This window comes from Ovis aries, chromosome 3 (assembly GCF_016772045.2).
Source record: "Ovis aries strain OAR_USU_Benz2616 breed Rambouillet chromosome 3, ARS-UI_Ramb_v3.0, whole genome shotgun sequence".
Lineage (NCBI taxonomy): Eukaryota > Metazoa > Chordata > Mammalia > Artiodactyla > Bovidae > Ovis > Ovis aries.
Genome location: NC_056056.1, coordinates 73,868,523 through 73,895,702, shown reverse-complemented (window position 1 = coordinate 73,895,702; position 27,180 = coordinate 73,868,523). Strand labels below are relative to the sequence as shown.

General features: G+C 35.3%; 1 protein-coding gene across 28 annotated transcripts in view; it reads right to left on the bottom strand.

The window, feature by feature from the left end:
* NRXN1 (neurexin 1) overlaps window positions 1-27,180 on the bottom strand; it is a 1,208,609-nt gene that overhangs the window by 615,086 nt on the left and 566,343 nt on the right. For 15 of the 28 annotated variants that reach the window (XM_042246177.2, XM_060413877.1, XM_060413886.1 and 12 more), the window contains 2 exons: window positions 24,544-24,570; window positions 5,235-5,357 (listed from right to left, as the gene is read on the bottom strand). In XM_042246177.2, the coding sequence (XP_042102111.1) occupies window positions 5,235-5,357; window positions 24,544-24,570 (150 nt within the window). The remainder of the gene's footprint in view (window positions 1-5,234; window positions 5,358-24,543; window positions 24,571-27,180) is intronic. The other 13 variants (XM_060413880.1, XM_060413883.1, XM_060413884.1 and 10 more) reach the window with 1 other exon arrangement.

The following is a 27,180-nucleotide window of genomic DNA, read 5'->3' as shown; positions in this document are numbered from 1 at the left end:
GGCCATATGACTATGATTAAATATTCTGTAAATCCAGAAGAAAGGCCTAAGGTGTCATTTAAATTGATATTAAAGACAATTAATAAATGTGCCATTTCTTGCACCCCTGAGTTGGTGGACTCAGACTTATAATTTTATTAATACCTGCTGGAGGAAAAAAAAATCTGTGAAACAAATGTGTCTGCTGTCCAAAGTTGGAAATCTTAAAAGAGAGTTTGTTTTTTTCTTTCAGATCATGAGCGAAACTTCGCCAATGTCTTATGAATTCATAATGAAGTCATAGGTGCCCGAGTTTCCCAAAATTAATCAGCCAAGGAGACACAGGTTACTTTACCATGAAGAAACAGGCCATGCCCAGGAGCAGAAGAGTGGAAACATGTTACATTAGCTTAGAAATCATGTCCCAACAGTGTCAATTCTGAGTACTCCTTTGAATCCATCATTTATTTGTTCCTGTTTCTATAAGCGAACTACACCCACATAAGTATCTATTCACTCCGCTTCCTAACATTATGTTCACTAGTGGTATATAAACACATGGCAGTAAACAAAGAAATGATGTTTTGACTGGAAGTTGAGGAAGTCAACTCACTAATGTAGAATATAATTATTCATTTAGGAGTTTGGTAGGAATCTGTGCAACTGAAAAGATATATCTTACATTTTAATGAAAAACTAGCTGGCGATTCATTTAGAGAACATTTCTGGAGTTTTCTGTTATGATATCATTTTCATACTCTATTCATCACTTCCTAATTCAAAACAGTTGCACTGATTTAAAAAGCAGGCTAATGTTCTACACACAACTGTAATTAAGTACATAAGAATGGGAGGGAATAAACATAACTGAAATCAATAAGATGAATAGTATTTCAAATGAATAATACAACTACACTCAAAGAAAAGAAAGGAAGGAAAAGGAAAGGAAGAAAAGAAACAAACTAATCAAAGTTATTTATAAATAGTATTTGACTATATACATTAAATCTTGGGCAGTAAGAAATAAAAAGAATCACAAATTAACCCTGAATTGCTTTTAGTCAGGTTATTACTTGTGGGATGGACAATGTAAAGCAATTCTGAAACTATCACAGATGTGTTACCGGATTGAGCAAATGGGAAAATGACATCACTGGGAGCCAAGGTTCCAAATTGGAAGAAGAGATATGAAAACATGAAGTGGGGGAAGAAACAATGCTGTAGATACGGTTGTACCAGTGTGAACTCATGTTTTCTAAAATATGTGTGTATGTATATTTGTGTGAACATATAATTTATCTGTATGTATGTGTGTGTATATATATATATATATGTGGAGAAGCATATTAAAGCAAATTCACACACACACACATATATATACACACACACACATACTTATGGGCTTCCTTAGTGGCTCAGCAGTAAAGAATTTGCATGCCAATGCAAAAGATGAGGATTGGATCCCTGGGTCAGGAAGATCCCCTGGAGAAGGAAATGGCAGCCTACTCCAGTATTCTTGCCTGGAAATTCCATGGACAGAGGAGCCTAGTGGGCTACAGTCCATGGGGTCACAAAAGAGTTGGAAATGACTTAGCAACTAAACTAAGCAACTATATATATTCAGGTATATGTATTGATACTTGAGTGTATTTACCATCTTAGCCTCCTGAAAAGGATGTAAAGCAGTGCTGAGCATACCAATACCAACCACCTGCACCTAATTCTCTCCATTAAATAGAAAGTAAATGTCTCAGTCCAGGAATGAGGCATGGTAGTAAAAGTTGTGCCTGAAATATTTTGTTTTGCCAAAAAAGTGAGGGAAAAAAAAGTGAGGTGAAGGCATGTTACAAAATCAGAGACCAACTTCATGGGATTCCCACTGGCCCAAATAGGGACACTTTAAGCACCAAAATAATTAAGTATAACTGTTTGAAAATACAGAAATGTGTGGGTCCATATCAATAAGGAAAGAAGGAAAGAAAGGAAGAAGGGAGGGAAGGAGAGAAGGAGGAAGATGGGGAGATAAGGAAGAAAAGAAAAGGGAAGAAAACAGAAAGAAGGGATAGCTCTCGTATACAGTAAAATGCTAAGCATTGCCTCTAAAAGTGAAAAGAGTAATGGGGTTTGGAAATAATCATTTATAACTACTGTGTTAAAGACTGGATCAGGAAAAACCTTCAGTAGATGATAATCTGGGGCAAATATTTAAGGAAGATATTACGATATTTTCATTGTCTTAATATGGCTCTCCACAGACAGTTTACTAGTTGTAAGGGAGTAAAACATATTAATCATACAATGGAGAAACTGGGCAACATACTGACCAAGTGTTAAAATCATGAGTCAAGGATACGGATATCGTTTGTCTCCAGACAGGATACTATAAGAAGATCACACAATCAACAATGTGGTATTTCATCCAAGAATGTTAAAACCTGAATTCAATCATCATGAAACACCAGAAAAGCCCAAAGAACGACTTTACATGGATAAAAGATTAGAGGACTATACATCTTTTTAATTTGTCAATGTAATCAAAGACAAAGAAAGGCTATGGCAATGTCTTCAAGGGGAGGCTAAAAAGACATGAACACTAAATGCAGTGTCTGACCCTAGACTGCATGCTCTGCTAGAGGTGAAAATGCTATAAAAGACAGCATTGGGTTAATGGACAAAAGGGGAATATGGGTGAGAGGACAGATAAAATATATTGCATCAATGCCAAATCTACTGAAGTTAGTAGCTCTTTGTTCTGTAAAGGGATATTCATATCTTTAGAAAATGTCCACTGAAGTATAATATTTAGAGTGAAGGGCTATTAAGTATGTAACTTTTTCTCACTTGGCTAAGAAAAAAAAGAGAGTGAAAATGTCAAAGCAAATGGGATAACATGCTCACAATAGTAAAAGTATATCACTGTCGTTTTACTTTTGAAATTTTTTATAAATTTGAAATTATTTCTAAACAAAACTTTTTAAAAATGTGTTGCCCCAGTCTTTTGTTTCTATACCGTCTTCAGCCACTGTAGTTTAGGACTTTACTGCTTTACATTCTGAAACATTTAGCACATTGCACAGAATTCATATTGCTCAAAACATATTCTCTTAACTTATTTTCCAGCTTAAATGCAGTGACTTCCCAACTGCTTGAAAACCCATGAAATATCAACCCCTTCATTTGGAGCACTGACCTATTGGCACCCAAGGCCATTCTAGCCATTTCAGCTGTGCTGTGGTTACATGAAACAAAACAAACCTTCTCGGCTGCCTGAACATTAGTCTGTCTAGCCTCATCCAAGCCATCCTACCCTTCCCCACATAATCTTATCTGTATTATCCTTTCTTTACAGCCTTCAGATATTATTGATTGCTTTAGCTATTCCTGAAATCTTTATGCTCTTCTGAACCTCAAGAACATGAATTGTTTACTCAACATTTTAATACATCATATACTATCCCAGATGATATTACCATGTGATTTTGATATGTGTTTATATATATATATTTGTAAAAGCCTCATAAAATCATGCTATATCTGAGAAAGTACTCATCACAGTCATATATATATAAGGATATTAAAAATATAAATAAATGAACCATTAGTTAAAAGTAAACAATTTTTTAAAGTTAACAAATAAACACAATTAAAAAAAATAAACCTAGGTTCTCTCTCAGTTCTGGTAACAATGGCATTTCAAAGTAACATGTCATTTTACCTCTTTGAATCTCAGCTTCCTCATCTATAAAATGAGAATGCATCTACCCCATCAATGTCATAGGGCTATATGAGATTTGAGACAAACTTAAGGGACTAAAGAATGTTCTAATGTGACCTTCACATGTCCTTGTCTCTGGCAGTTATTTCTTCCCAACCTCTTATACATGACCTTACACTCTAATTTCTGTCCCTTTTGGTAAAAGCCAGACTGTCCAGACAATGGATGCTAATCTACAAAAACAATTTATACCTCTTCCAAGAACTGCCTTTACCAAAACTAGCTGAACTTCAGCTGACACTCCTGCCAAAGCTCTATAAAAATTCTGCCTCCCTTCCCTAAATTCACACAGTTTCTTTAGAGACTTCTTATGTTTGGCAATTTTGAATAAAGGCTTATACTAATGAGTCCCTGGTTGATTTTCTTCCTGGGAGAATAAAATGGCATAACATAGCAGCGGTTTTTAAATGCCAATCCATAGGCCAGCTGCATTAGAGTTCTTTGGAGAGATTTTAAGAAATAATAATAATGGGCTCCTCTCACACTTTCTGTGGTGTCTGGCCAGGAAATGATCCTTTTAAAGCTCTTCAGATGATTCTGAAACAAAGTAAGTTTGCTCCCACACAAAGACAAAAGTTTTGGAAAGCCATAAAGGGCTAACGAAATACAAGACAGTAAAAGATCTGTGGGTTGGTAGTTTGCTTCATTTAAATTGCGGAATGATTCTCTTAAAAGTTAAAATCCCATACACATTACTTTTTCATTGATATAACCACCTGATCTCTGAGAATGGAAACCCCCTTGAGACTGAACGTAGAACACACACTTCTGTGCTGCACAAGGACCATCCTGCATTGCACTAAAATAATTAACAGGAAGATGTTCTCTTGAAAAACAGGGAGCTAATATCCCAGCAGGTCATATGCATGAAGTTATTTTCAGCAGAGAGAATAAAGGTGAACCAATTCCTCTTTCATTTGGTTTTCCTCTGTCTCTGGCGTGGGCCCTTATATTCCTCACCTCAGTCAGAAATCCACAAATCAGGGACTGAACTTAACATTCTTAACATTAGAGCTTAACCAGCAGAGCTAAATGGCCAAAAATGATCTATCATAGCTTAGAATAAAAAGCAGTTCACCTGACAGAATGCCAGCATATCTATCAATGTATCCAGAAGGTAAAAAGTATAACTTGCTGCTGTTCATCCCCTAAATATATAACAAGGAAACTGAACAGGAATTGGCCTCCAAACAGTAACTTCAATATTTTATGAAGCCCTGAGATATTTATCAAAGCATAAAATTAAAATATATTATAACTTCTTGAATTATTAAATGGAAAGGAACATGACAAATAATTGTTGCTCATTTGAGAGAAAAGAAAACAACACGCAGCTTATTAAATTTAATTGCTGCTGGAAGAATCTGAATAAGAAATGAACTGTGTCTATTAGCTTCAAGTTATTCATTTGGTTTTCAAGGTCATCTGCAAGAAATAGGAAAGTCTAAAGCTTCAACAAAGGCAAAGGTGAGGGCTTTACCTGTCATGGCCTGCTGGTCATCCACCGTTAACTTTAAACTTTTTCCTCGACGAACCACACGCACTGTGTGCCATTCGTTATCATTGAGGTTATAGCCAGCAAAAAGGGTCTCGGGACCTTTGCCTGTAGAATATGCCAAACAGTCATTATGGACACTCAGAATCAGTCAAGCAAATGAACCTCACAGAGAGTGAGAGAAAGAGAGAAAGAAAGGGGGGAAGCAAGGGAGAGGGAGGAGAGAGAGGAGAGAAAGGAATGAAGGAAAGAGGAGAGAAAAAGACAGAGGGAGGAGAGACTGGCTGGATCAATTCTCAAGCCCATTAGAGTCACAGCAAGCAAGGAAAATCACCAGTTAATAGATATTCAGGTGTAACAGTTTAAGAAGAATCTTTAACATTATGCATCAATCAAAGACAAACAAACGCACCTGTTGTCATAAATAGGCACACTCAACACAGCAATGCTCCCAAATTTGCACAAACTTTTCCCTCTCTCAGAAATTTTCTTGTTTTGCACTATCTCTTTTTTCTTTTTTTGGCTAATGAAGTAGATAACAGTCATAAGCCATCTCCTGACCTTGGGGAGAGATCTGACCCTAGGCCATTAGCTAACAATTTTCAATGAATGGCACCTGGTTGATTAGGCCCTGGCAAGGAGGTTGCTCTGGGTATTAGATTGTGTGACGACTGCTCTTTGCACTTATATCATGTACCTTCAATATTCACCAGGTTTTTAAATTTCTGGAATGTTGTGTCTGAGAACTAGTGAAGGCCCAGAGAGTGGGTATAGGTAGAAGTACTGACTCTTAGGAAGTGAAGAAAGTCAAGAAGAACACTGCCCATAAAGGGCCAAGTGTTGGGTGGGAGGGGAAAAAATGATTAAGCAGTGGTACCAGGAAGTGATTTCCAGCTAAGGAAAAAGAGCCAGAAGTGTAAGCAACTGGAAAAGTAATTGCAAGTGAACCTATGTAAACCTGTGCAAGTTGAATTTAAGTTGGCTTAGGAGAAGGAAATGGCAACCCACTCCAGTATTCTTGCCTGGAGAATCCCATAGACAGAGGAGCCTGGTGGGCTGCCGTCTATGGGGTCGCACAGAGTTGGACACGACTGAAGCGACTTAGCCTGGATGTACGCATTGGAGAAGGAAATGGCAACCCACTCCGTGTTCTTGCCTGGAGAATCCCATGAACAGAGGAGCCTGGTGGGCTGCCGTCTATGGGGTCATACAGAGTTGGACACGACTGAAGCGACTTAGCTGCAGCAGCAGTAGGACAGATAGATTATACCAGAAAGTATCTGTTGATGTTATTGAAATAATAAATTGGACAAATGTCTCTCTTAGACATAAAAACAAAGGAAGGGGAAAAAAAGAACTTTTAATAAAACAGAAAATGTTTTATTAAAAATAAGCCTTGCTAATAATCTGATATTTTGATTCATTTAAAAAAAATCATGAAGTTATTAATGAAACATTTTTTGGTGATGTATTTCCCCCCCTCCTTTTTTTTTTTTTTAATGTACTGACATTTCTTGGTAAACTAAAATGACTAAAGACATGACATTTAGTTACACGACTCAGTTGATTCAGGATCAGGGTGGGGTTCACAATTTCTTCCACCAAATTCTACCAGACAATCTAGCCAATGTCAAGGATCATAGGATGGTGTATGAAAAAGCCAAGAAAAAAGGAGAGAGAAAAGAAGAAAGAAAAATAAATTAGGGAACTAAGTACTAGAAGAAACCTCAGCAGTCTGTCCAACAAGAAATCACTGTTTTAATACTGCAGACTACTATCCTGATTTCTCTCTTAGGATGTTATTGATGAAACAAGTTCTCTCTTCCTTGTTTGAGGTTTGCTTAAAATGAGCCAGTGATATAAGTTAAATTTTGCAGGATGAATTGCCTCCTGTCGTGGGTTTCTCTGGTGGCTCAGATGGTAAAGAATTCACCTGTAATGCAGGAGACACGGGTTCAATTGCTGGGTTGGGAAGATCCCCTAGTAAAGGGAATGGCTAACCCACACCAGCATTCTGGCCTGGAGAATTCTATGGACAGAGGAGCCTGATGGGCTACAGTCCACGGGGTTGCAAAGAGTTGGACACAACTGAGCGACTAACACTTTCAATTTTAAACAGAACCATCATTAAGATTAGTAAGCATTTCTTTTTGTTTCTTTAGAGAAACATGCATCTGGACACATGAATAAAAACTAGTCTAGATAGAAGAGTTTAGAGAGATTGATCACTAAATAACTAGAGGAAGCCTGTTCAACAACTGCAGTTCAACAATTGCAAAAATGCTTTGAGACCAAATGTTGAAAGCAAGTTCTAGGATCAAAGGAACGCTTTCTAGTTTCAACAGTGAAGTGTTTAATAACTTGGCAGAATCTTAGCATCCTACTGGCAGCAAAGGCCATTCTGAGTTTTGATCTTTGAAAAGAGAATATATCATTTTTAAAGATATTTTTATATGGTGGATCTTTTTTTTTTTGTTAGAAATGTGTGCTTTTGAAGCAGTCTCACTCCCATTCTCTGTGTTTTGTCAAGAAAAAGAAGCATAAGGGTGATATCATCATTATACCCCATTCTGGGCTTGATCTTGCAGTGAAATCATAAAGCTTTATCCATGAAACAATAATTTCCATAACAACAGGCACAAAATCCAATTAAAAATAACCCTTTGGTTCATGAAAATCTCTGTGGACCAACTTCAAGCTCCTTCCCTGCATTATTAAAAATGTGAAGGGATTGATTTTGGGAGAGGCTTTTTTTTTTTTAATGTATTTAATATTCTCAGTTTAAAACAATGTTATCTATGTGACATGAAGTGTCATGGAAAGTGAACTGGACAGGGAATTAAGGATTGCGGTTGCTGGTCCTTAATTTGCTACTGAGAAGGAAGTTGGGTCCTGGTAAATGTTTGTTATGTACCAGGCATTTTATTAACTTATTTCATCTTTACATTATTATCATTTTGCTGACACGAAACTGAAGGCCTAGAAAGTTAAAACAACTCGGCCCAAGGTCACATAGCTAAAATGTAATACAGATGTCTTCTCTCCTAGGTCTGACCTAGGATAATTTATCCTCTGTTGGAAGTTTGAATTTCAGAGTCATTTGTCCCCATGGCAGAATTATAGTCATTCATAGCATTAGTGATCTGAATTCCTTTTGAAATTTCTTTTTCCTTTTGGGATATCAAAACATGTCTCATTGATTCTAACCTTCCTCCCAGCATCAATGTGTATGCTAGGGAGTGAATAGTCACAAAACTGTGGCAGTGGTTAATTATTATTTTAAAATGGTGGAATTATTTTTTTTCCACCTGTAATCTCACATAAAAAATATAAAAATCACATAAAGGGGAAGTTGCTATTCTGTTAAAGAAGCAAGCTAACTTGTCCCCTAAGGCATCACCCAGAAGCCCTGGACTCAGCAGAAACCTCCGAGGTCGGGGCGGGGGGGGGGGGGGGGGGGGGGTGGCAGGAGGGAACACTCATTTCTTCCTTTAGGAAAACGATGAGTTTCTTTATTAGAAAAATCCAGCAAAGGCTTTTAAAAGTCATTTGCAAGTAACGTTTTCTTTTCAAAGTTAGATTAAGAAAAACGATTTTTCACTGAATTAAAAAAAACAATTTTTCTAGAACATCATTTATTACAATACCAAGGTCCAGAGTTATTGAAAGCTACTTTTTAGTCTACCTACATTATCAACTCTTTAACATGCATTTTCAATACTCTTTTTAATTGCAAAGTCCAAGTTCATAAACTCTTTCCTGAAGATTTTATAGGCTATTTCCTCTTATATCTTGTGAGTTATATAACTCACTGCCTTTCCTTATCTCTTTCTCTTCACCATGAAATCAAGATTTAGGATATATGCTTACTTTCAGCAACTTGATTCTTTTCTTAAAAAAAAAAACAAAAACTGCATACTGACCTTTCTCCCTAATTAATTAATTTTTGCTAATCACTTTATATTCTATTTGAAAGTATTTTATCATAAATCAATAAATGAATTTATTTAATGAAGAAAATAATAGTTTCAAATGGATGTAGAAATAATTAATTCAACTCTCCCATTTTACAGATAGCTCCATGTGAGGTTAGTTGACATATATGTATACAACATCACTGATCATTTCAGATATTTTTGCAAATGTATTTTAAATTTATTTTTAATATTTGCTTTCATGAATATTTCAAATTTACTTCAAATTCAAGATGTATATAATAGCAATTTTGGATCCTTTTTGTAAGAAAGCTTTCTGTGCAAATGTTCTGTGAAGTATATTCATTGGTTTTTTTTAAAATATGGGGGGAAGATAATATTAAAGGACAATAGTGAAGATTAAAACAAAGCTAAGAAGTCTAGGAAGCAATGTGATTAAGGATGTCTAGTAGACTGTAATTGGAGAAGGAAATGGCAACCCACTCCAGTGTTCTTGCCTGGAGAATCCCAGAGATGGGGGGGGCCTGGTGGGCTGCTGTCTATGGGGTCGCACGGAGTTGGACACGACTGAAGCGACTTAGCAGACTTAGCAGCAGTAGACTGTAATGACAGCTGTCCCTAGAGTTGAAAGTTGCATGTAGCTTGAGAAAATCAAACCCAGACCTACTATATTTTGATTTTTATAAGTTCAAGACTTGAGGGCTGCAAAGCTTAGACTCATTACATACCCTTTAGGTAGCTATTTCCTTCCACTGGTATTTTTTAAAGATGCTAACTACATGAATGGATCATCGGTTTGAAGTACCCATTTCTCACTATAGTTCAAACTAGTTGGTTCTAGATTTCCTTTTTGTTGCCTTAAACATTAAATGTAAGTAATTTCCATATGTAACAACCTAGACATTTGAGGAGCTAATCTGTTTTCTCAATTAAGCTATTTAAATATGGGGATTTGAATAAGTATTTCTGCAAAGCCACAACCCAGAAAACTGCATAGATGATGGGCAGGTAGAAATTCTTTTAGTTTGCCTTCTAGAAATGATCTATCTTCATTTTATTAAGAATAGGTTGTGCCTTTTCAACCACAGCTATGTGGGCTAAAAATGGGCATCACATGAAAGTGGAGTTTCTACAGTACTTCTATAAATAATAACAAAAAAATTCACATTGCCTTAGGGATATAAATTGGTTCTATCTTTATACATAACCGTTTTTTTCTTAGATCATTAAATTGCTTATAGTACCCAGCAATTGAATTAGAAGTTATTACAGCACCATACATCTTAGAATTATGAAATTTTGAAACCGAATGATCCATTTTATGGAGAAGGCAATGGCACCCCACTCTAGTACTCTTGCCTAGAAAGTCCCATGGATGGAGGAGCCTGGTGGGCTGCAGTCCATGGGGTCGCTAAGAGTCGGACACGACTGAGCGACTTCACTTTCACTTTTCACTCTCATGCATTGGAGAAGGAAATAGCAACCCACTCCAGTGTTCTTGCCTGGAAAATCCCAGGGATGGGGGAGCCTGGTGGGCTGCCGTCTATGGGGTCGCACAGAGTTGGACATGACTGAAGCAACTTAGTAGCAGCAGCAGCAGATCCATATTATATCTGCTGTTTATATAGTCTCATTTAACTAGTCTTATTCATTCTGGATTATGTGGTACCCATGTACTTGTGCTTAGTCACTCAGTCGTGTTCAACTCTTTGCCTATCCCTTCTTCAGCGGATCTTCCTCACCCAGGAATCGAACCAGGGTCTCCTGCATTGCAGGTGGATTCTTTACCAGCTAAGCTAGCCTACTAATTTAGTTTAAAAATTATTTTGTGCCAAACACTGATCTCAGCATTGGGAATGTCCCAAGTTAGATTTTCAAGAAGCTTTCTATAGCTTACATTCTAGTAGATCTAATAGGGGTCAAAATACTTCTGGCAATGGACCAAATGAAGCTCTGGGAGTTGGTGATGGACAGGGAAGTCTGGTGTGCTGCAGTCCATGGGGTCACAAAGAGTTGGACATGACTGAGCGACTGAACTGAACGGACTAAATAGTAAATATATTCCACTCTGCTAAATTTGGTTGTCATTGCAATTACTTAACACTGCTATTGTAGTGCAAAAGCAGCCATAGACTATATGTAAACAAATGAATATGGCTTTGTTTCAATAATTACTTGTTTAAACAGTAGGCCAGCTTGGTTTTCAGGTCTTTGTATGAGACACACAAATAGACAAATTCCCTTTTCTCCTGAATCTTCACAATGAGTATTAAAGTATAAGCAATGGAAAAATAGTCATGAGTTTGAGTCCGGAGACTGGAGTTTTAGATTGACTGTGACCATAAACTCCAACATAACATTAACTATTGGAGAAAGAAATCACAACCCACTCTGGTGTTCATAACTGGAAAATCCCACGGACAGAGGAGCCTGGTAGGCTACAGGCCATGGGGTCACCAAAGAGTCAGACACAACTTACCAACTAAACAACAACCTTAATTATTCTAACTTTGTCTAATGCTACCACAGCTCTTGGTCTGACTTTTCTTATCAGTAAAACAATGACAACAACAAAAACTAAAAACAATCTTAAAAGGCTGTAAATGGCATAAACCAATTGCAAAGTCCTTCTACTTTTAAAATGTAATTACCTTTCCTGTTCTACAAATTTAGAATAGCAACTTTCATTAAATGCATGACATTTGTGTATGTGTATAAAATTAGGTGTCTATGTATATCAAAATTCCCAGGTATTAAGCTTTATTTGGCAGTCTACTTTGAGGACTATAGCCTCCAGTGGGAGGCAGGACCCAGTGGGAAGCTGGAAATAAGCCTTGTCATTGTGACAATGATAGGAAGAGAGAAAAGCCAGGAGAAACAGAAGCAAGAGCCACCACTGCTGGGTGCCTGAGTCATGGCTCCTGGCAACAGCACTTATACCTGTAAATGACAGGAGGATGTGTTTCTCAGCTTGTAATTATGACACCTTCAGCCTGCTATTTGACTTTGCCATTAGTTTCTGGTTTTAAAATAGTTACTTTAAAAAATACTCAGATTGCTCCTTGAAGGACAAACAGAAATGAAAGAAGAGTCATTCTTATTAAATGTTTCTGTTTTATCTTTCTCAATTTTCAGATACTGGGCTGGGAGCAGAATTTTTTGTTTTTATTTCCACATGAATCAGTTAGGAAAGCTGATTAAAATTAGAAACATATAAATGGCACTTTCAGATTAGGATTTTTTTTTTTTTTTTTTGCAATATACTAGCCTTACAAGGGGAAGGACCAATTAAGTGATTTCTGAGCTCAGTGAAGATGTGCAACTCTTGTTCAAAATGTAGTATTTCAGAACAGTGATAACTAAGTATTTACCCCAAAACAAGCCCTTCTAAACACAGAGCCCTGGGTAACGGCACAAATTGCATGCTGTTTGAGCCACCCCTAAAGTGGAGTCGAAGTTTTGTGCTTATTTATTTTTAAAGTTTTGTTTTAGTGAGCTCTGCATTCAGGAATATGCAGACAAGACTCCATTTATCAACATAAGAGGTAAGGTTACATCACTCTCCCCAGTCTGTCAGCCCTTAATGAAAAGGCCTCTGGGGTATCAGAAAGGCTGACTGTCTCAGAGCTGTCTTGTTGGCCAGGTGTGGTGCCAATCATGGCCTGGATAGACCAATCACCCACACAGCAGTAAGGCTGATGTACCAGCCCAGTCACCTAACTCTTCCTCTTCTCTAATCCTCCTCAAGTTCTCGTCAATTTAGCTGATCCTTGAGAACTATTGAGAATGTTTTTATATTGTCCTTTACTGTTTAGGAAAAGAGACATTTAGAGACTCCTAAGGACAGACACATTTCTTTATACTAAAAATATTACAAATATTCCTCCCTAACTAAAAAGTGTGCTCTGTGTGTGTGCTGTGCTGTGCTAAGACACTTTAGTCATGTCTGATTCTTTGTGACCCTATGGACTGTAGCCTGACAGGCTCCTCTGTCCATGGGATTCTCCAAGCAAGAATACTGGAGTTAGTTGCCATGCCCTCCTCCACCAGGGGATCTTCCTGATCTGGGGATCAAACGGGTGGGCGTCTCTGATGTCTCCTGCATTGGCAGGTGAGTTCTTTACCACTAGTACCACCTGGGAAGCCCAACTAAAAGGTACTTTGAGCAAATAAAATAAAATTAGACATTAAACTTGGTTAAAAAATGAACAGTAACAACAGAAGAAAGGCATTTTGTAAACTTTAAAAAACCACTGTAAGAATTAAAGATTTTAAAATTAAAAAATATATATGAAAAAATAAATAAATAAAACAATAGCAACATTAAAAAAAAAAAAAAACCACTGGAGAAATGAAATAGTACCACACTAATCAAATTCACTGTGTTTACTTTGGTTAGATCGCTATTTAAGTCTTTCCTTTCTTTTAAACTTTCTACAATGTGTATATCTTGGTCTGGTGCATGTGTTTTAGATCCACAGATCCTCTGAATTTTTATCCTAGTTCCATGAATTACTAGCTATGTGATCCTGGTAAATTATATAAATTCTCTGTGTCTCAGTATTCTTATCTCTAAAATAAGCTAACAATAGAACCATTTTACAATATAAGTTTAATCCATTTTAATTACGTAAAACAATGCCTAGTGCATGGTACACCTTCATTTATAATGATAATAATATTATCAGTATTATATTGTCACCATTGTTATTCTCCCTTCGTTGTTGTTTAGTCACTAAGTCATGTCTAACTCTTTGTGACCGCATGTGGACTGTAGCCCACCAGACTCCTCTGTCCGTTGGATTTTCCAGGCAAGAATACTGGAGAGGGATGCCATTTAGATATCCAGGGCATCTTCCCAACCTAGAGATCAAACCCATGTCTCCTGCACTGGCAGGCAGATTCTTTACCTGGGCTTAGAACGTCAGGAAAAATACCCTAGGTCCTATTGTTCAGTGCCTTGAATATAAACGCCATGCTTAATTATTTATTGAATGAGTAAATCTGTTTAGATTTTGTGAAACTTTTTTTATGGTAGATTGAATACCTCTTGATATTGAATTAAGCCAAATAGTTAATGAAAAGTAACTCCATTAACTTTTAACACCAATCTTCACTAAGAAGTATCAAAAATATACAGTTTCATCCCCTTGTTTTCATATTTGGCAGCATGAAATCCGATAAGTCCAAGAACTGGAAAACTTGGGCAACTCGGTTATCTGGCTAATTATTTAGACAGCTTTTTTGCTTAGTTCCCTTGAAAATAAATTTAATGATGTGTACAGTCTAAGAGAGCAAAATGACCTGAGGCCGGTAATCAGTAACTTCTAAATACAAAGACAGTAGTTGGCTTAGGAATTGGGGATTCAAGGCTTAATGAGTATTTAATTATAAGAAAACATAGATCTTGTGTGCAAAGAGGTCTGACCTCAGAGAGCTACTGGAAATACCCCATGGAGACTCCTCTGTCATTTTCCTAACTCATACCAACCCTATCCTATCATCTACAAAATAAACTTTACTATATACAGCTGCCTCCGCTCCTGTTTCATATCTGGCTAGATATCATAGCTCTAAGCAAATAAATAGACAAGGTTTATAAGAAACATTTAGCCTTTACACACAACTTTGACATTGATTGTACCCATTTATGACAGATCAGGATAAATATCTCTGATGTAAATCATTTTCAATGTAAAAACATACATTTTAAGAAATACAATTTACCTTTTAAGAATATAACTACAACACAGTTAAAAATGAACACAAATTATATATTACTAAAATAATGTTTTAAAAGAGCTCTTTTTAAATCTAATCTAGCTCAAGTGACTGGTTTAGGAAGAAGCATAATAAAATAAACCTACTATAATGAAAGGAAAAATCTGGACTGTGACTTTATTTTAAGAAAGAAGGCCATTTCCAAGAAAAGCTAATCACATTATAGGATAGTCTGCATGTATAAAATTAAGTACTAAACAGTTAATATGATTTTAGGTAAGCATTTTAAACTGAAAATATACTGAGCCTTGGTGTAACATGAGAAGAAAAAGATTATATTGATTTATATTGACAGAAATTTAAACAAGTCTTATGCAATTCCTATATAATGCCAAACTATCTGAATGAAAACAAAAATGAAAAAGCATACAAATATTGTGCAGTTTGAAATTTACAAATATTCAGTTTGACATCTCATAAACAAAGCCATGAATTGCAATGACAAATGCAAAGATGCTAAAATTAAATAATTTCTAATCCAAATACAGCACTGGTACAGAATTTATTTTTATGAGAAGATCAAGAAGAATGTACATTTCTGTAACATTAAAGGAATAATTTAATACTATAATATTATTACTAATACTAATATAGTACTATTAACACTATAAGTATATTTGAATATCATTAAATGTGAGACTGACTTAACAAAATTTTGCTGTCACTCAATATTTTGGGTTTATTCTTGTAAAAACCTTCTCCCAGAATAAGAAGCATATTAGGAAAAAATAAAAAGCTAAGTTTCTGTCTTTAAGTTTTTGTTCTCTTTCATTTCACTAGGAAATCATAACAATGCTTGAAAATCTAGACTTCACTATTTGTGGTAAACATTACAATATCTATTTTTTTAAAAAAAAAGCAAATGCATTCTCAGGAATATGATAAAGGATAATATGTCTTTAGGATTTTTGAACTATAGTGTCTCATTTGTTTTGATCCAGTTTTTCTTTTTTTCCTCAGTGAATGCCCCAAAGAAAGCTATGAACAAATGATACATGATAATTCATTTATCTATCAAGTAAAAATTAGAATGATCATATAAATTGTTTTCAAAGTATTAATATAATGATTTCCTGAATTCTTTATTTTGAATTTTATTATTGCAATAACAAATAGAATTAAATTTAATTTTTCTTTTATTGTACTGATAATTAGCTTATTTATCCAGCTAACTTTTAGTCACTAATTTGAGTGCTGTGATTCTATTTAACCATTTATTTTTATAATTGGTAAAATACTGGATTACTCCTTTGTTTGAAGTTGGGACAAAGTCTTCTGAAATGAATGACATGCCTTACTAAACAGGAGCTATTCTAAGATGGTGCTTGCCCACCCATAGTAATGGCTATTAGCAATTAAATCTTATACCAGATTAATTTGGTTAATCTCAGGAGAGAGTGTTTGGAGGTTCCCTGGAGCTGGTCAGCCAGCTGCTAGAAGAAATGTTATATTTGTGTGCTTGCTCCTCGTCAGTCTTGCTACACTAAGATTACTTTAGTTAGGTTTTCATTTGAGTGAGTTAGTGTCACTGATAATAACTTATACCAGTGCAAAGTATCTTTTCATTTACAGTTATTCCAATCTAGTTTGTTTTCCAAGATCTTGCTCACAGATGCTTCTGATCAGTGTTCATATGATTGCTTTGAGGTTTCTGATGAATCATGATAGAATTTATTTTTGTACATATATGTTTTTTCCCTATTTTATTGTTCTTCAGCTGCCTCAGTGACCTTGATCTGCTTCATATTACTTCAGTATAAAATCTGAAATAAGAAATGGATCAGATTTTTCAGTACTGCTTGTTATATTCACAAACTGGACCTATTAATATTTTTTCAGTATATTGTTGAAGTAAAAAAGAAAAAACTATTGCAAAACATTTGTACACCATGACCCTATATTTTTAAAGAAACACATATAACATATTTATTTCAATAGTACTGTTCACTAAATATTTCAAGTCTTATATTTAGACTGACTTCCTGGGAAGGGTGATGGGAGGGTGAAGAATACTCACAGCTGTATGAATGATGCATTCAAAGAACAAATAACAAAGAACAATCCAATACTAAGTACAATAAAAGTAACAGTAATTGAAATATTCTTAGAATTTCTTACTTTATGTTTGGGAAATGGTTTTCATAATGTACTTCTTGCCCACCTTGCTCTTTGTTCCCACTGGTCACAAGTAAGAGAAATGGATAAGACCTGAACATTTCAATCTCCAACTTTTTTATGGTTCCATACATTTCCCCCTGATTTAAAGAGCCTTGCTCACTTGACTTATGTACCATTTGTCAGTAATGTGTTGAAGAAATTATAATCCTCAAGGATATTTCATGGTTAAAGTCAAAACAGTGTTAATCAGACAGCCTGAAGAAGAGATGTTTGTGGGGAAAGGCCACTGCTCCTACATTACCCTGGAGGTGTGTATACTGACTCTGTGGCCCCCTTCTCTGAGGACACTTTATTGGATCACCAGTGGGCATCTTCCCCCAAAGTTAAAGTCTGGTCAGTGGCTTATGAGGTGACATGACTTGAAAGCTCTGCTCAACAGACCAAGGATAAGTAATGAATCCACTAGAATCTCGTTCCAGGGGAGTTTGAATACATAGCATACATTTAGTCAACAGTTTAAGAAGCAGCAAAAAAAAAAAAAAAAGCATGCACAGGAGGAGGCAGTGGACAAATAACCATGAGGTAGGAGACACCATGGTAAGCAGAAGACCCAAAAAAGTAGAAGCTATGACCAAGCAGAAGTAAGTGAGTAGAGAAGAGAGGAAACTAAATAAAGTGCAGCTTGAAGGCTTATATTAATCATGTCTGATATATGGTTAAGTGGACAAAATGTCTTTTAAATTATGCATCCACTTTAGCAGTTAGCAGATACATAATTTCTATCTAGCGACTAAGTGAGGAATTGAAATCCATGATTATATTATTTGTTTCCATATTTTTTGATAGGTAAGTAACTGAAGTATAAATTGTTAATGGCTTTCTTTTGAGAAAGATTAGGAAGGCAAAACTTCTTGAAAAATTGCCATATATTTGTTAAATTGCAATATATTCATATATAAAATATTAATATATTTTACAAATCTACACTTGTAAAATGAGTTATTTGTCGTGGCACTTTGTACCATCATTGAACATTAAGGCTGTCCTAAGGATTAGAGGTTATTTTAAACAGAAGTTTTGAGCACTTTTTATTCTTTCTGAGCCTTTAGGATTAACTGTCTATGGACCTGAATCACAGAGGCACATAAGTAAAACAATATGCTCCAAATACAAATAAACAATTATTGTGTTCTTTAAAATAAGTGAACTTCTAATCATATATCTCACAATGAGACTGGCTAGATTAAGAAAAAAAAAAAACCTTAATACTAGCTAGCAATGTCTAATTCATATTTTTACCTTCAATTTTTGGGATCAATAATAGCTTGCTAAAATGCTACCTCCCTATCACAAAACAAACAAAAACAAGGTGAAATTCTAATCTATGAAGGAAATGGCAAATGTTTTAGAAATCAACTCTCTCATAGCACAATAGGAACCTTTGATCAACAAGTTGTGGTCTCACAATTTGTGACATTTTGTGGTAGAAAAGAAAATTTCCTTTTCCTAGAAGCCAAGGGAAATATCAAGTTCAGAATGTTTCTTCTGAAACATACGCTTTTCTGACAATTTCTACTGTGGCCATAGTTACGCTAACTTTCAACAATGAAAGAGAATTTGATGAATTTGGTTAACACAAATCTGGAATTCTGCATTTCTTTGAGCACAGCCATTTGCCATAGTAATAAGGAGATGTTCAACTGACTAAATTAATAACTGAGACTGATTTCATGATGAATTCTTAACCTGCACCAAAAGAGCAATCTTTTAAAACACTGAAGCATTTTATATTTGCATGTAAGCAATAAGCCAATTAACTGTTCACTAAAATAGACCCAAGTCTTCCACTTACCAAGCTTTCACACAATGATTTTGCACAATCTATGTAGTCATTAAATGTGCACTCTTTATGATTCTCTTTAATATTAAGAGTGGTTAATTCAAATGGGCTTTCCTTAAATTGTATTCCAATTTTGATATTTAAGACACTGTCTACACAATGGGCCTTAAGAAAAAGACTCAGCTTTTGCTTCTTTGAGTTATTTGTTTTTCATTAGAAATCTATGGTCTCTTTATTTTATAAATTCTCATATTTTTGTTGAAAATCATTCATAAACATTGTTTTCCTTTCCTTCATATATACTTTAATCTTTAAAAATGACAGCAATGAAAAACAAACAAACAAAAAAACTGCCCTTTTCTGTATGTATATATTTATCTTCCTTTATTCCTTGAGCAGCTCCTATCCTAGGTAGATGGACAGCACTGATCAGTGAGAAGCAGTGATTGATGGAACTCTTCAAATCAAGGATGGTTGTGTGGAGGCAGAGACAGAGGCTCCTTTTGCAGTGCTCTGCTCTTCAGGCACCAGGCAGCTGCTCTGAACTGAATATTTGTTTCATGTTAACAAGAGTCAGCCTCCTGAAATTCCCTCATATCTTTTTAAGTAGTCTGCCAAGTGGCAGCCTGATCAAAGCAATCTAATATGGCTTAAGTGCCACTGGTTGACATTTTGCATTCTTTTATTGCTTTCCATTTTTATCTATATAAAAAAATTGGTGATAACTAATATCCAGTTGATCTTTTCATTCTGGTAATAAAATGATAATACAAAGATCTTATTATCTACTCTGGGCATCCATCATAGTATGTTTTCCGATAACATATTACTCAGGGCATTTCTTCACTATATCCGAGTCAAAAGTGAGGTTAAGTACTTGGCCTTAGATTTTCTTTCCTTGCAATCCTTAGACAATGAACTGCCAAAAAAAGAAGCTGAACTTCAACCCTTGACACTCTGCGCACATTAACACCATCTCCAATTTTATTGTCTCTGTGTCTTAAAGTAAATCATTTTCTGTAAGAAGCCAAACATAGCTGGAAGTTCTGCCTGCTGGGATATTTTTTTTCACCCCATAGAGCTTTTATTTTTGTAAGAAAACAAGAAGACGGAAACAAGAGTAAACAACATCGGAAATGGAAAACTAAGATGAGTAAATCTTGGTAGGAAGAAAGAGCAGGTGGCAGAAGAGATCCATATATAAGGATTAAATAAACAAAAATAAATAAACAAGCAAAATAGACATCAAAGATCATGGGTTTATTAAAATGCATGTTTATATGAATTCAGAGGTGGCCGCAAACCTTCCTGTGGGCAAGAAGGATATTCCATGACCATATCATTGACTTGAAAAGACAAAAAAAAAAAAAAAAGGGAAAGACAACACCAACAAAAACAAAAATCACAAAATCCTCCTTGCATCTGCTACATATGTAAAGTAGTTATTTATATGACAACTAGGACTCACTTATAGTTGATAGGAGCAAGTTTAGTTTTCAAATTTTCAATGTATTTAAACCTTCAAAGATTATAACACTAACAACTTGTAAGGTTACTAAAAGAAGAGAAAAAGAAAAAAAACTGAGACTATTAAAACATGCAATATACCACTACAGATCCCAAATTATCAGGAAAAAAAAAAAAGAAACACATAGCCTAATGAGTTTGGATGTGTTGATAATTGGGCAGCAAATTGGAAACTGAGACTCTCTTGGTCATTCTATCTCAAGCTTTGGCAGACAAAGAAAATGCAGGATAAAACCAATGTCATTTCTATTATAATAATGCTACAAACTCTACTAATAATGCATTTGAGAAAATTTCACAGGGAGTAGAAATTTTGTTTTGTACTCTTTACAATTTTTAAAACACTTAGGTCAATTAACACTATGGGCTAGGGAAGAGACCCTCATACACTCACTTTTCATGCAAATAATTAATGTGTTAGTCACAAAGCACTATTCTGTCTGACTTGGCCTCTTTTAGTAATAACTTGGTACTAGTATATATCTCTATAATATATAATGATTTGTGTAAAATCATCTATAACCAGACCTTTTTTCATTGATCAAATAATTGTTCTTTATGTTAAAAGAATGTGACTCTACAGTCCTTTCCCATCTACCTTTACTGAAGTAAGTTTCACTGTCCAGGGAAGACATTATCTCAGTAAAAGATGGTGCTTCTTTTAGCAACTTCCATATAAAATTATTTTATGATGGTAGATTGTGGTTCTCCATATTGGAGTTGACTGAAGAGACAAGAATAATCTGACTATCCTGGATAGATGAGAATGGAGGGCTGTAGATATAATACACTTCTGTGTTTGCCTTCCCTTCCATAAATTTTCAAATACTGACCTAATCTAATACCAAGTTGTAGATAACAAACATATCTTAGCAATGAAATAAGCTAATGGACATCAAAGAACTGAGTCTGGTCTGGGATTGTGTGCAGAGACATTCCATTTGTAATCAGAGAGACCAAAGCATACATTTCGACACTGATGTGAATGCTATTCACAGAGATGGTTCTTTAAAAAAAAATAAAAAACCCTCTCCACACATGAAAATAAGCTTTTTATTTTTAAATAAAAATGGGCTATTTCCTTCCATTTAAAAATTCTTGACAGCTCTTCCTATTAGGAGAGGGAGGGATGGTGGCAACAAAGAGTTTGACAGAGATGGTTGCTGAAATTCAAATCAGCCTTTTCTCTAAAGAACCTTAACAAAAGACTTTGCTCGGCCTGTCTGTGGAGGAGTGCATTGCTGCATCTAAACTACTGACACAGGAAGGGCTGAAAAAGAAATATATCTGCCATCCTGTAGTCCTGCAGGTCTGAATACATGCTCCACAGCTAGACCTTCCTCCCTCCTCACCTAATACCTATTCTTCAGTAGCGAAGACTGGAGAATCTGATGATATATGTATTTTCTTTTCCATATGAAGTAACACCTGCCATAAACTGAGGGAAGAGAGGATTAAAAGGGATGGAGCGACTATAGGAAACAGCAGAGCAACTCTGTATTAGTGTAGAGAAATGAGAGATTCCCATTCAAAATTAATGACTTATCATTTACTATTAATTCTCAAAGTATGATAATTTTTGTTACCATATATATATTTCCTATGGAAATTGTCTTAAAAATATCAACTGAGGTATTGCATATTAAGCTCACAACACAGCTGATATGTTAGGTGTGGTATAATTTTTAGATGGTGGTAGTATAAGTTTGTGAGTTAGTAAAGGTACATTTCAGTTTCAGACAAACTCACGGCTTGCAGAGGATAAATGTAATAAATCAGTCTTTCATTAAACTACAAGTTATACTGAGATACAAGTATTTTATTTATATTTTGCTATGAAATACACTCCGGGTGGAAATCTCTGCTTATTTAATCACTGTGAGCTCCCTATCCTCAAAGTTGAGTAATAACATGATTTCTTGATGGAACTTAGAGTTCTGGGTATATCTGCCGATTATTCCCCATATAAAACAAAGGCAAAGGAAATGAAAACATTACCTGATCACTGAATGTTCTTTCCAGTGACTGCTGTCAAGTTAAGGCATTTGCAGTCCTGTCCACAGTATGCACTGAAAGCTCATAATCATTGGTTTAATTCAAGTAAAATTAAGGGTAAGATATTATCTTTAAAAGGGGGAAAAAATCCACTAACCATCAAAGACCTTTGTCCTCAAAAGTATTATTCTGTGAAATATCAAATATTATACTTAGTATCAGTCTTATAATAACAAGCCAAATAAAGAAAAATATCTAATAAGGGTAATTAGACCATAAACATGTATTTTAAAATGATACAGCTAGAGAACACAGAAGCACATTTGATGGGGCAATTTCCATTAAATACTAGAGTTTATGTAGCCACATTTTGTAAATCTAAAAACTCATGCATTACTGCATACCTAATACAAATAAAAATAAAGCAGAAGTCTAGAAAGAAATAGTTTCCTCACATGGATTTTCTAAGATCCAGGAAGCATCCAGAACATCTACAGCTGCCTTGAGTCACAAATCTGGCCTCGGGAAAGGGTTTTGTGAGTTGTTACTTTGCCTGTATTTACCGTCCAGAGGTGAAAGCAAGCTGGATCATGGTATCAAACTGGTAAAACTGTGCTTCTTTTCAGAGTGTGGTAGAGACGGAGTTTGAAAGGAGATAATGAATATTTGAAAAAATTTCACTTGTGTGAGAGCTCTGAGAGATTAGTTCAGGAACTAGAGTCTATTTGACATGATTTTTAATGCCTTGTTGCTGCTGCTAAGTCACTTCAGTCGTGTCTGACTCTATGTGACCCCACAGACGGCAGCCCACCAGGCTCCCCCGTCCATGGGATTTTCCAGGCAAGAGTACTGGAGTGGGTTGCCATTGCCTTCTCCGTTTTAATGCCTTATATGACGGTTTTATAGCTTAATTTTTTTTTTAACCAATCATGATTCTGTTACCTTTTTATTGTTATGATTGAAAAGACAGTCTTTTATGCTCCTTTAAAATGAATATTAAAATATTTAAAGACAAATCTGAGTTATCAGAAGCATGCTTTATAAGCTTATTGCTTTTGTAAGCTGAAGACCACAATTTTGGTCCTCAGAGGATGACTTACTGCCATTTGGATACGTAGCCGAAGGTTTTGGGAGCGCATTCCATCAACTCACATTCAGCATTTTCCAAGGATATAAAAAATATATATATTTTACTGAACGGGACAATGAAAGATTAGAAGCTTGTTAGAATCATTTTAGTTAAGTAGCTAACAACTTTTTTTATATTGGAAGAGATTCCTTAATGTGGTCAGCAAAACCTGGAAAAGAAAAATCTAAATATTTATGTAAATAAATAAATTCACTCAAGATAATGCTATAACTCAAAATAAAATCACAGTCCTTACATCCTTTCAAGTTCTCTAGTCCAAATGAAAAAAAACTCAGTCCATGCATCTTTTCTATCTCATCACTTGGCATGCATATCACAGATTTGAAGGGTTTTGGTTATTTTTGCAGATATATGATTAGGATGTAAAAATTCATTATGTAAATACTCTCAGTAAACCAGAAAAACTCTTTAGATAAGTCATTTTCTGAATATATATATGTACATATATATATATATAAAACTTGGAAAAACACACACTTTTCAATGTAAAACTTCAGTTGAATTTAGAAGAGTTCAATAGTAACTTTCAAATGAAAGGGATATTTTTCTACGTTTGATTTAAGAGATAAAAACAGACAGTGAAGGAAATTAAGACCCACAGCATTTTATCCTAATTTGGTTATGAAGAGAGAACTATTGGAGTCCAAGATTTACCAAAATACAAATGCTGTCAGCTTTATCCACAGGTCTACAGAGGTGTTGGTACCTTCTGCTACAGGATATTTCTCGCCTCTTTTTCCCACTTAGAGGTAGGAACTGCAGCAGGAACATCTTCAGCTGGACAGATTTCAAAATGAATTTTTACAACCCAGATGATGGACTGGTGTATTTCAAAAGTGAACTCATGAGTTTTCTAAACAACTTTCTCTTGCTCTTTCGTTTGTTTTTCTTCACTAGCTACATCATAATGGAGGAATAACAGTTTAAAAATTTTGAATAGGCACTTACTGGAATTACAGTTAATCCTGATACAATCTAGATGGGGAAGAATAGATGAAAAATGAAAATTTATCCTTCAAGGTAATAGCTGCAGACATCCAATAAAATCACAGTCCACCCTTCCGGGGACAGACACATGCAAATATGGCCACTCCATATCATTTATTCTTTACATACTTCTAGAACCCAGATTCTTTGTTATAAAACTTCACCATTGGAAACAACGGGAGAAGAATTTTTTAAAAAATGGCCAACTCAAACAAAGCTACATGGTGACAAATCTAAGTGAAATAAAGAATTGTTAACTGTCAAAGATGCTTGGCTTAGACTGGCTGCAGCTTTCTCCCCATCTGTGAAAGAACAAATCACTGTTTTCAATTTAATTAAAAAGTGCTCCGTCACAATGGGGAACAGTGCAAGCTCAGCTAGGCCCAGACATCTTGGACCTCCAAAATCTATTATCCCACAAAGGCCAACAGAATGCTTTAGAATTGTGGTGGTCAAATGGAGAGCTAGTTGAAATTATTATTTCACTCTAATGTATTTATTATTATTGTTGCTGCTGTTGTTACTATTACTTACTTGGACAAAAACAGGTAAACAGCCAGGAGTTAGCTGGATTCCATGGCTTGTATTAATTGGAGAAGGAAATAAACACTTTGTTTCCTTTAGAAACTCTGGTGGCTAAGGAGGAGTGTCATTCCCGGGAGCACACAGGCCTATTCCTCTGTTAGGAGCTAACTATGTTATCTCTATGTAATAAGTTTCATGGTTATTCAGTTCAGTTCAGTTCAGTCGCTCAGTCGTGTCTGACTCTTTGCGACCCCATGAATCGCAGCACGCCATGCTATTAATTTTTATTTTCTTATACTTTTTTCTTATATAAAAGCAGATTCCCCAAGAATGGAATGTTTGATCTGAATAGCATAGATTATAATTATAAGAGTTATCTATAAAGGACCATGTGGGGTGTTTTATGTTTATTTTATATGTAGATAAATATTTGTTGGATTTGGCTGTTGTATTTATCGCCTTTGGGGAACATGAAAAATACAAACCTAGATTCTGTTTCCATATAGCTGAGTTTGTCATGTGTCGTCAACCGCATCAGAAAAGTGGTTGCAAACAGCCAAGGATCAGCATCTACACAACTCTTTCCACAGAATGCTTTGCTGTTAGAAAATTCCCATGAGTGTGTTCACCTCCTCCGGCTAACAGCCCCTTTACTGAAACTAGGCAATTTTGATGGGCTTGTAGTAACCTATCATTGTCACTAGAGGGAACTCTAACAGAAGAGTAAAAAAGTAAGTGGTCTTCAGTAAAAACAACCTTATTACTGGACTTTTAAACTTAATATTAATTGAATGTAATTGTATGCAAACTACTAATGAAATAATTTTATATTTTATGAGCTACTATTCTGCCCAGCACAGTTTGATATATGTGGGGTTTTCACAAATGCCATACCTCATCATATTTTGCTACGCTTTTTGTAAATCTATGTAGTCTTGTATTCTATTTTTCTCTTTCCGCCTATTCATTATTGTGTGTGTTCATTATTTCCAGGAAATACAGTAAAACCTCATTAAATTGTACTCCTATTATTTGGAGTTAATTATAATATTGAAACTTATTGGGCAGAAGATTTGTAATTCTTCATTTGCTATGAGCAGAGATTGTCTGAAAAAAATGAAACAAATTGTGAAAGGCCAGGTTTGGAAAGAAAACTGATTTCAAGTACACTGATGGAGCAACTTCTGTGAAACAATGTGCTAATTATGGATAATTCTTAACCACCCATTAACATTAGCCTTGTAAGACCTTTCCTTAAGATTTTTTGAGCTACTAATTTGTGTTTTTTAATGTATTTGAAAACAAATATGCTTATATTATTTTTTTTAGTCTACAATTCATATTTTTTCTTAATTTGGCCTGATTTTTCCCTAGGTTTTATCCAGTGTGGTGAGGTTTTACTGTAGTGACTCTTTCTGAATGCTACAATTAAGCAGGAAAGCATTATTTTTCTGTGGAAGAGTCTGTGTTTTTAGTGTTCTCATGGCTGCTTGCTGAGGGCCGCAGACTTTGGGCATTGAAGGGTTGTGGATTGTTGTTTGATAGCAAAATATCACCACACAGGATTTCCAAACAGAAAAGATGGGATACCACGAAGGTAACTGTTCAAAGGAGAAGCCCAAGGATAGATAAAGAGCAACTGTTGATCTAGATCACAAACTAGATATTTGACATTTCATAGCATGTGCTATCCAAGTCAAAGTTGGTGGATTTTTATTTTATCTGAAAGGATTTTATCCATAACCAATCAGAATGTCAGTCATTGTAAAAAGAGGAAATTCCATTTGAGGCATCGTCAAGCGTAGTAATTCGTATTTTCAATAATCTCATTAATGCACATGGCTTCCCTTTTAAGAACCCTCAGTGGAAGGAACCACAAAACAGTAAATTATGTTAAACAATATAAAAACAATAAAAAGATGTCCCCAAAACCTAAATGAATTTAAATAATGGAGATGAGACTATTAAGTGTTTTAACTTTCCATGGCAAACAGGCTACTCGATAAATGTTTGCAGGCAAAACTGAACAAAAAGTGAAAAGTGTTAGTTCAATGGGGGAAGGTGAGCTGTTAC